At 34.6% G+C, this 11,560-nt stretch overlaps 1 protein-coding gene across 4 annotated transcripts in view; it reads right to left on the minus strand.

Moving 5' to 3' along the window:
* ctdspla (CTD (carboxy-terminal domain, RNA polymerase II, polypeptide A) small phosphatase-like a) overlaps positions 1 to 9,212 on the minus strand; it is an 82,369-nt gene extending 73,157 nt beyond the window's left edge. For 3 of the 4 annotated variants that reach the window (XM_068217120.2, XM_005162710.6, XM_068217118.2), the window contains exon 1: positions 8,798 to 9,163. In XM_068217120.2, the coding sequence (XP_068073221.1) occupies positions 8,798 to 8,873 (76 nt within the window). In that variant the 5' untranslated portion in view covers positions 8,874 to 9,163. 4 annotated transcript variants of the gene reach the window in all.
* Positions 9,213 to 11,560: the final 2,348 nt, after the last annotated feature.

Here is an 11,560-nt window from a genome sequence, read left to right on the forward strand (position 1 = left end):
CTGAAACGTATTACATGTTTGTCAAAAGCACGTACTTCCAAAGAGCATAAGCTGGATTCATAATGATTATATGTAAGGTGGCTGTGGCTCTGGAATTCTGTTTAACATGTCTAACTAGTAAAATACAGCTTGCAAAGATATTCGAACTTCCTACTTACTGCTAAAGAAAATTATTGCTATTACAAAAAGTAACATTGACCACAATGCTGCATTTACACTTTAGAAAGACACTTTTTTTGTTGTATTTCTGTAATACAGATAATAGGGTGGCACGGTGGATCAGTGGTTACCACTGTCACCTCACAGCAACAAGATCGCTGGTTCGAGTTCTGGCTGGACCAATTGGAATTTCTGTGTGGAGTTTGCATGTTCGAGCCATGTTCTGCTGGAGATACCATTGTCCAAAAAAAACTAGAAAAAATTGTGGCTCTGGTGTTAAAAAAATCCCGCCACTGCACTTCATTCATTCATTATTTTGAGGAGCTGAAGCTAATGAGGTAATAATACAACTCTTTCGCGAAACTGAATAGTTTTAACTACTGATGAAGCTTATTTGTTTCCACAGTATAAAATGTGTGCAGTTTTGGTGAAATAAAATAACAATAATCAGTAAGATGTGCATCATATCAATGTAAATACATGCGAGTTAGTCAAAAAAACGTAAATTGTACTAGCTTTCTAGATATGATATAGATATCTAGGCATATTTATATGATATAGCAAGTCACATTTGTTTCTGTAATAGTTAAATCACAGTGAGTTTATGCATCTAGCTTATGATTATATAGCTATATTCTACTGTAACATGCTATGTCAGTTAGCATCGAATTATAAATCGACTTTCTTATGAAAATACCTAAAATCGTTGAAGAAACACATACAGTTGAAGTCTGAATTATTAGCCCCCGTTTATATTTTTCCCCAAATTCTGTTTAACAGAGAGAAGATTGTTTTCAGCACATTTCTAATCATAATAGTTTTAATAACTCAACTCTAATAACTGATTTATTTTATCTTTGCCATGATGACAGTAAATAATATTTGACTAGACATTTTTTAAGACACTTCTATACAGCTTAAAGTTACATTTAAAGGCTTTAAAGGCAGGGTAGGGTAATTAGGCAAGTTATTGTATAACGATGGTTTGTTCTGTAGACTATAGGAAAAAAATATAGCTTAAAGGGGCTGATAATTTTGACCCTAAAATGTTTTTTTTTAATGTAAAACTGCTTTTATTCTAGCTGAAATAAAACAAAAAAGACTTTCTTCAAAAGGAAAATATTATATCAGACATAGGCTACTGTGAAATTTCCTTGCTCTGTTAAACATCATTTGGCAAACATTTAAAAAAAAAAAAATTCAAAGGAGGGCTAATAATTCTGACTTTAACTGTATAAAACATTTATTGTCGCAGTCGTGTAAATGATCAGTTAAAGCCTTTTTATGTTTATTCAGATCTTAACTTCTTTGGGGCTAAGCCCCTTATCCCTTTCGAGCCTAGCAACGCCCCTGGGTATAGCAGAAAAATATTGATGATTTTAAAACCTTGGCTTTTCCAAACAGTGGTATACCTTAAAAATGGGTAATCGTCCCATGCCTACACGAGAATAGCAGCTTTTGCTGAATTGCAATTTTAATTTCATTTAAAATAATCGTGAAGTCCTAATTCCCAACAAGCAGGGCCACAAATCCATATTGCATAAGGCCCGCAGCATTATTAGTGGCTCTTCCTTGGCGAAATATGATTCTATAGGAGATGGCAGGCAGGTTGTAATTGGTAGGCGGCATGAGCTGTGTGGGGATAAACATCCATGCTTAAGACGCTTCCTAATCTGATTAAGGTAAACGGCTCATCCAATGATACCTGACAAAGTTACGACTTATTAGAGCAGAGCTGGCCAGTTCTGCTGAAACGCAACACCAAAGCATGAAGCTCTACAGTACATCTGATTCAATTCATTCCTTCCCATGAGAGCATGTAGCCTCAGGATAGCCTTGGAGTGCCGGGGAAACTCTTCCTTCTGAACTCTTTTAGCATGCCATGTTCCAATATGCTATTTATAGAGAGCAGAGCAAGATGGGGGAAGCCTGAGGTGTCTACATTAATCATAAGAATGTGTATGGAGCTGATACTTTTCACACTGCAACATTTCTAATACTCTTAAACAACATATGAATATAATACAAAGCTGTTTTCAACATTAATAATGATAAGATTTATTTTTATAAAGCATGTTTGTATGATTTCTGAAGAGACGTGACACTGAGAATTCAATTTTTATTTAAAATCATAATGGTATTTCACAATAATATTTTCACAATTTTTTACAAGAAAATAAATACAGTCTTGAATTTAGTTAAAGAAACGTGTGACTAAATCAACACATCTGATTTTTTTTTATTGAAATTAAACTGTTTAGTTAATTGTAATGGTTTTATTATTAAATGATGAGAGTAATTTAGTAGTTTTATAACAAACGCATAGTCATTTATTATCAAAGTTAGGTCAGTTAATCTTTGAAAACAACAATAAAAATGTGATAATACTGTAATCACTAGCAAATCATTAAAATGCTTGTTAACTTGTTTATCTAATGGACATTATTACTTACAGCATTTTGTGACTTCATATAACACCAACAAAATGTAAAACATTTTAACACCAGTGCTCTCACAGAAGAAAAACAAATCTAACTAAACATCACAATCCATCATAACCCACTGCTAGGTTTGCAAACATCATGCCCTCACATGGTGATTCCTGCATAAAGCTAATAAACTATAATATTACAAGCCAAATAAACCAAACGGAACAGACGCCAGCCAGAGAGATGGATGTTACAGGGACTGTTTTTACAGTTGGTTGAATAACAGTGTTTCATGCTGATTGTGTGATGTCATTATGTGCTTCCTGACATTAGCTGGCCAATTCCCTAGCACTCAAGCTATGCAAGTTTTGTGGACTGACAAAACAAGACCTCATGCCTAGCAAACAAACATAAAGTGTACTCTAATCAACCAGAGTTATGAGCACATATTTGCTATTTGCTGCTCACCCAGAGCCCAAAAAAAGCCATCCGGCCACATTGGGTATGCAAGGCCTACGATTGCAGCAAAAAGCCGAAATGACAGAGAGTATTCCTATATAAAGTGGCAAGGAGACTGCATAACCTTGACTGGTCATTTTTCTTTGAGTCTTAAGGTTAAAAAGCTTTTAACTGGGCCAATAGTCACTATAACCTCATCCATCACCTGCGTCAACAACCAAATTCATTTTATCACTTGTGACGGTGTTTGTCTCTAAACTCTCAACAATGAGATTCCATCACCTACTTCATTAAACTCAATCCATTATGCATAAAGGTTCAATCCATAAGCCCAACACCAGCGCCGCACTCAAAACAAGACATGCATCTGTCAGACTCTTCTTTGCTTACAATGAAACCGATAGGCTTCTGAAAATAGCCCCATCTGGTTTGAAATATTCAGCAAGTGTGGCTGACATCCAAGGCCACTGGGTTAAGGAAGCTTTTCACCGTACGAGGGGGCCGGTGTGCAAAGCTTCGTTTTGGAAAATGGGGAGGTTGCGTTTCTGCATGACAACCCTTGAAAGCTTTGCTTCATTATCCTTTTTAGCTGTAGCTAGGAGACAGTGGCATCTTTTAATGAGATTCTTTAAATGTAATCTCTGAAAGAGCTTTGGGTATCAAGAGCTGTGATGGGAATTCTGGCCATACAATCCAGTGTTTTGGATGCATCAAGCAAAGCTGTTTAAAGTTTCAATACAATGTACTTTAACAGGACAGCGGGTATCACTTTAAAGAGATAGTTTGCACAAAACCCATTTCAGTGACTGACAATTCATAGGAAGGGCGTTTTAACATTCAAGCACAGGAAAAAAGTAGAAACCTGACATAATTAATGCTTTTGTTTGTTGTAGTACATATTGAAGGGGTAGTTCAAATTGCTACAAAAATACTACAAATAATATGCATAATAATTTAGGGACTTTACTGGCAATTGTTCTTCTCAATCTTTCTTTTTTTTTTTTTTTTTTGGAAAACTACAACAAAGTGTGTAAAAGTATATACATACTCACATTTACTTTAACAAGTGCAATTCAACTAGCAGTTCTATTTTACTAATGTACATCATTTATGTAAATCTTAATAAGCGTATGAGGAAAATCTATAAAATGAGACCATTTGAATCAAAAATGAGCAAATTGATCACATTTGTTACACCACCAGCATAATGTGTAAGCCATGAAGATGTTTGTACAACAAAATACAAGTGGTATAAAACTGATAATAATCAAACGACCCTTGAATATTTACAAAAACAGAGCTTGAGGGCGAGTAAACAGTAAGTAAACTTTCATTTTGGGGAGAAAAATCCCTTTAATTTAAGATCAGAGGACATTTGCATGTTAAACTCAATCAACAGTATTAATTTGTTTTCATTTTCATTCATTCATTTCATCATTCAAACACCAACACACTCTCTCATTAACACACTCTCATACACTACGAACAATTTAGTTTATTCAATTTACCTAAACGGCATGTCTTTGGATTGTGGGGAAAACCGGAGGACCTAGAAGAAACCCACACAAACACAGGGAGAACATGCAAACTCCACACAGAAAGGCAAACTGGGCCAGCCGGGACTCAAACCCGTGACCTTCTTGTTGTGAGGCGACAGTGCTAACTACTGAGCCACCATGCCGCCCCAATCAACAGTATTTGAGGTATTGTTATTGTGCTATAATCAACATGTTAAGATAAAATTAACCTCGAAAAAGGGAAAAAAATAAGTTAGCGATGATTAATTGTAGCTTGTAATTAAAAACACTTAAGAGTCATTATTTTCTAGAAAAGTGTGTCTTTTGGCAGTAAAGGTGAAAGTCAAGTGCTATCTTGGGGTTTCCGCCTGTATTTTCATTCATTCATTCATTCATTTTCTTTTTGGCTTAGTCCCTTTAATAATCAGGGGTCACCACAGCGGAATGAACCGCCAACTTATCCAGCATATGTTTTATGCAGCAGATGCCCTTCCAGCTGCAACCCATCACTGGGAAACCCATACACACTGATTTGCGCAAACACAAATACAGCCTGTATTTTGCCTACCCAAATTAAAAAGCTTCCCAAAACCACATGCAGAGGTGTAAATGCAAAATTTTGGTATTATTTTCAAGAAATCTCTTTGAATTTTAATAAAACAATGTTGAAAGTGATTAAAATAATTGCATATATTGTCTGTGTTATAATAAACCCATCCAAAAAAGAAGCGCCATTTTTGTTAACGCAAATTTGAAAGTCAACCTTTTAGGTTCTGTGTGGTCTAGGTTGCTGTAATTAATTTTGATGGTTCCTGCATATGTCAGTAAACATAGGAAAAAAGAAAAATGTCTCTATCATCATAATCTATCCAAAAGTTACTCTATTCCAACTGATGATGAGAGAACGGAAACACTTATGGGGGTATTGGGCCAGTACGGTCCTTTAAAATTTAAAGAATGCAGAAGTAAATGACGTCACGGACTCGGTACCGAGTACGCAGAGTTAATTTAAATATAAATAAAATTGGGGGGGAAAAAAATGAAATTCTGGCCAATTCTGCTAACTCAACAACTATATTGAGGCCAATAAATACACATCTTGATATATAAACTGGGTATTTACATTCACAGTAACAAAATAATACTACGAAAGTCAATCAAGGCTACCAGTTTTCAAATTTCTTCAAAATATCTTCTTTGTGTTCAACATAAGAAACAAGCTTAAACAGGTTTGGAATTAGTAAATGATGACAGATTTTTTTTTTTTGGTCAAATAACCTTTAAAATTTGTTCATATAATTATTGACAGTTTCAATGTTGCCATAGGAGTTCATTGTAAGAGGTGGAAGCTAGACTTGATTTTTGAGTGTTCTTGTTCCTGCTGCTGAAACATGAATGTGCATAAATTAAAATTCATTCAGGACCCCTGCTTCCACACTTCATTGGAAAATTGAAAACATAACTGACTGTCAAACTCACCGATGTACCAATAGAGCCAAACATGAGACGCCAACATTTTACTGCACATCTGTGAATCTGATCCTGAAATCAAACTTAGCAGGCATCCCGTCTCAGTTCAAATCAAAGGCCATGGTAAACTGTATTTGGAAGACACTGATACCAGGACATGAGGGATTCCTCTGTTATGTGATCCTCTCTGGCAATCCTCTCATTGTAGAGGCATCCACAATCAACTGATCCAACTTCATCACAGGGGAACACTAAGAGGTCGCATTACATCCCAAAACCAGACTATACTTCTGCTTTGCTCTCAGCATATAAGCTCCTCAACACGTGGACTACCGTCTGCTTGTGCTCTCAGAAACTGTAAAACGTTTATATTGTGTTGTTATCCTCAAAAAAAAAAGCAGCCAACAGCCACATAAAAACCATTTGCCAGATTTATTTACTCGCATTAATTCGTTTGGGCTAATCTCCTAACCTCATCTTACTTTGGTGCGCGTTGTGTTGATTTAAGCAGACGCAACACCTCCATGAGGCTAAACGTTCTCAGGAGAACCACTCAAAGGAAGACGCAATTATAAAAAGCCACTGATAACTTGTTTCCCTCAGAGTCTATGGAAGGGAATTCAATACCACATTGTTTTCGATCAACTATAACACACCGGAAAAGCCTGTGTTTTAACAGCATTAGGCTTTAGATGGCGACCACAACAACTCAAAATGTGTCAGGAGCGCTTGGGAAAAGTGCCAGGCTGGAGGAGAAGATATTGATTTACTGGGCAGACTCCCTGAGATTTTTAGTGAGTAAAATAAATCTTAATTAGAAGCACTCCGAAATTGAAAGAGGAAATCAACTGAGACACGATAAATTCCTCAAGATATGCTACAGACATATGCTTCCGTTACAAACAGCAAATCTGAAATAACTCTATTATTTACAATTGACTTAAAACACACTTTTTATACCAAGTCATAAATGAAGTAAAATGAAGTCAATTAGTACAGAGACCCTTACTACTAGCAACACTTCTTGAAATACCTTTAAAGCAAATGGTTATATGAAGACAACAAACATCCAGGTGCTGTTCACACTGCTGAAAGCAACATTTGGATAAGAATGTAAACATGTGCTGCTAATTTGCTTCTTAATAACAAAATACATGAACAACAAAAATGGAAACAGCGTTCTCTAAAAGCATCTGATTTTAGCAATAATGTTGACAGATGACAAATAAATTTACACAGCTACAGTATGAAGCACATGATTATTAAGTTCTATCAAGTATAATGGAGAATCCAGACTATAGATCTGGCTTTGTGAGACTATATTTTGAATAAAACCCCTTTCTTGGCATGACAGAAAAGTACAGAAAGACTCTTTCAACATTATCTTTTATTTTAAGCATTCGTTTCATGTGTCAGAATCGAAGAGGTGATGTACATGTCACATCCTTTTGATTATCCCAGCAGAAATGCTCAGTCTTTCACATAAAAAGTTGTCAATAGGCATTCAAAACAACCTAAGAAGTCAAAGAGTTTTTTTTTAATTATTAAAATCTGTGGAATAGACTGCAATTCTTGTCTACAGCCATTTTAAATGTTTGTTTGTTTTTGTAGCATCCACAATGACTTTTCACATAGAAAACCATCCACACACCTAACCAGTACAATATTGTTATGTGAAAGGCGGGGAGGACATACATTTATAACTAAAGAGAGTCTAAAATCATCAAAAACACTACCTTATTATACATTATCTGAGCATAAGAAATACTAAAATTCCATACCACCATAAACAGCAAGTAAGGCAAAGCCAGTTCACAGTGCATTGATTTAAGGTTCAGTGGCATTAAATAATTTGATCCGCTTATTGAGGCTCCAGCACAAGCATTAAGACTGTTTGCTCTGATGCTTAGGAAAATAACTGTGTGCAAGTACAGTGCATTCATGTTAAACACATTGTTGCTTAATACTGTACCACAAAGAGACGGCCAGCAGGTTGGAAACAGTATAAGATTCTCAGAAAGGAACTGGCAACCATACATAATTTTCATATTCAGAACGCTCTTAAAAATAAATTTGACATGCATGAAAAACCTTTTCACATCCAAAAATTATTTCAGTTTCATAAAAGGTTCTTCATTCTTTATGTTATTATTTGGCCCTTCCAGGTTTATTTTTATATTGCTATGAATATATATAATAATAAAGATTTAAATAGATTTTTAATTTATATTACAGTAATTTATTTAGATTTGTTGATTCTTTTCCAGAAAATGACACTGGTCAAATGTTTTCATTTGTTGTGATCGGAAATAGAGATGTTTACAAAATAAGACAAAAAAATATTGTTTTACTCAAAAACAACTGGCCTATATTGCCATTTTGAGCACTATATATAAATATAATTTAGTTTTGCTAACCAATTGCCATTATCTGAAAAAAAATCTTCAAAATGACAGTAGATATATTTGAAAATAAGAAGAAATATTAACAGACCTTTATAGCTTCAAAATATATAAATGTTTTACTCAAACCCCCACCTAAATCCTGTGAATCTAGATAAACTGAGAATTGTCAAGCAGTCTCCTAATTTTTCATCCATAAATAATACTAATAACAATACAACTACTACTAATAATAAAAAATATTAGAAGTAGTAGATTTAAACAAAATATATTAATTTCATCAGCAGAAACGCCGCAGTTGATTCCGCTGTCAAAACAAAAACATCCTTCATCCAGTCACATTCACAGCCAATCGCCTTACCTTTTTCTTGGCAAGAAGAAAGGATCTCTTCCTCCTTTGGATTTGCTACCTGGGTAATGATGGACGTGTTGTCCATGGAAACGGGATTTTATTCCTCCTCGGTCACTTATGTTTTGATAATTTTCGGCTAGCCTGATGCTAGCGAGCTAGCGTGTGAGTCCAGATGGCAGACGCACCATACATGCATTCACCGCACACGATCCTCCAGCACCGCATCCAAATAAACACACACACGCACGCACACACGCACACACACCGCACAAACAGCAGATCCTCCTGTCAGACCGCAGAAACTAGCAACAGTTCAGCCTTCATGTCCTGTGAGGTCTATGGAGATCAGTGACAGTGTGTAATAACAAAGAGTCTGATCTGCAGCCGCTCTTTTCTCTCCCCGTATGTGTGTGTGTGTGTGTGTGTGTGTGCGCGCGCACACACAAACTAATGTGACCGTGTGAAACTGGGATTTGCAACAATGTAGCCTACTGTGGTAACAACTACAGTGAGAATGACCTGCTTTTGGAAAGACATTGTTGATGTTAAAAACACGGGGGGAATTAAGGTAAGGCACTGCAGGTGAGTATGGTAAAAAATAAAATAAAATCAAATAGGCCTAATTAAAAATAAATAAAATAATAATAATAATAATGATAATATAGGTTAATCAGTCAGATGATGTATAACAATATTCCCAAATAACCTTCAAATTATAGACATAAGTAAATCTTTAAAGTTTGGTGTATGTATATATTTATACGTACAAATTAAATTATACAAAATGTAAAAGTGAATTTTGGATGTTTTGTTTAAACCAGGAAAAATGAGAGAGAGAGAGAGAGAGAGAGAGAGAGAGAAAGAGGTCTTAGATTAATTCATTGTGATATTGTGTTATTGAAGTTTACATTACTTGGTGATCATAGTTTTACTTAATATCAGCTAAGCTGTCAGAAGAAGCAGAGGCAAACAATAAATTTCATGACAATATTCTAATTTAGGATGTCACGATGGCACAGTGGGTAGCACGATCGCTTCACAGCAAGAAGGTCACTGGTTCGAGTGGGTCAGTTCAGTTGTCATTTCTGTGTGGATGTTCTTCTCCTGTTCACATGGGTTTCCTCGGGTAAGCTAAATTGTCTGAAGTGTATGGGTGTGAATGAGTGTGTATGGGTGTTTCCTATTGTTGGGTTGCAGCTGGAAGGGCATCCGCTGCGTAAAACAGATGCTGAAAAAGTTGGCGGTTCATTCCACTGTGGCGACCCCAGATTAACAATACTGTAGGACTAACCTGAAAAGAAAATGAATGAATGAATAAATGAATTAAACTATTTTAATTAATCCCTTATGCATGTTTTCTACAAAAGTAACAATTAAATGTTTTAATTAAACAAAAATAATAATAATATTACATTATTTCTAAAAACAACAACGTAATATGCTCTACAAAAAATAAACATCTTGAATTTTTTTAAACAAATAATATACAAAATATATAATTAAATCATATTTCTATTTCATTATTTAAAAACATTGTGCAATGTATGCCCTGCAACACACACAAACACACACACACACACACACACACACACACACACACACACACACACACACACACACATCAGTTTTCATTTTGTTTTCTATACAAAAGAATATTTAAATTATTCATTCATTCCTTCATTTTCTTTTTGGCTTAGTCCCTTTATTAATCCGGGGAAAATACTTCTAAAATATATAAAATAAAATTTCACATTAAACTGTTTAATTACTCCCAGGTTTGTTTGTATTTTTTTAACTGGCTTTTAAAATATTTGCAGTATATGTTACCAGTTTTCTTAGTTGCTTAATCTGTAAACATCAGATATGACGAATAAAAAAAATCTTAAAGATAAAAGCATAAAGTACACATCTGTGGTTTAAAGGGAAATGCTTTTGCCGAGATACTAAGAGAATTCGCAGTGATTTCAGAAATCTTTTAATGACAGAGAGAAAGAGAGAGTGAAAAAGAAAGAGGTGGGAGGGTTATTGAATATTTTATGAAGGTGGGTGTTTGATCTTAATGTTTAATAAGGCTGGCTGTGTGATGCAATCGTCACTTCGGATGGTTTTACAGCTTTTTTAAATACTCTTATCACATTTTTATAGCCTTTGTACTCATCATGCAATATTAATAAAAGCGATTATGTAAATATAAATGAAAACATTTCAACAGTCAATAAAACAAATAACATTTTGTGTGTGTTGGTCTTATGTAGAGTTGTTAAGTGTGTTAAATGTGTTGACAGTGTTTACATTCTGGCGAATGGCTTTAGTGTAAATAAAAAATGGATTTACTAAATAGTTTTTCCATGGTTGTTGTAACAAGGCAATATTTAAATGTGTGCTTATACTGACATCTGGTGGCTAAATAGTAAATTGTTAGTTTTGTTATTTTATTATTATTTTTTTTAAACTTTAGTCAATATTCAAGCCTTGACAAGTGCATTTTGGAATTAGTTTTAATTTATTTATTTATTTATGTATTTACAGTTGATGCCTCATATTCTAAAACATTTGGCTGACTATCAAGTCCTGGTTAAAAAACCTGGTTCGGAGGTGATAATAAATAAAGGCTCAACTGAAGTGAGTTCGATTAATTTAGTAGATGCTTACACCAGATTTACACAAATTATGAACACTTAAAAACAAACATTTCACCTGAAGACATTAATTTATTATGTTATGTTATGTTATGTTATGTTATGTTATGTTATGTTATGTTATGTTATGTTA

The sequence above is a fragment of the Danio rerio genome, chromosome 24 (assembly GCF_049306965.1).
Source record: "Danio rerio strain Tuebingen ecotype United States chromosome 24, GRCz12tu, whole genome shotgun sequence".
NCBI lineage: Eukaryota > Metazoa > Chordata > Actinopteri > Cypriniformes > Danionidae > Danio > Danio rerio.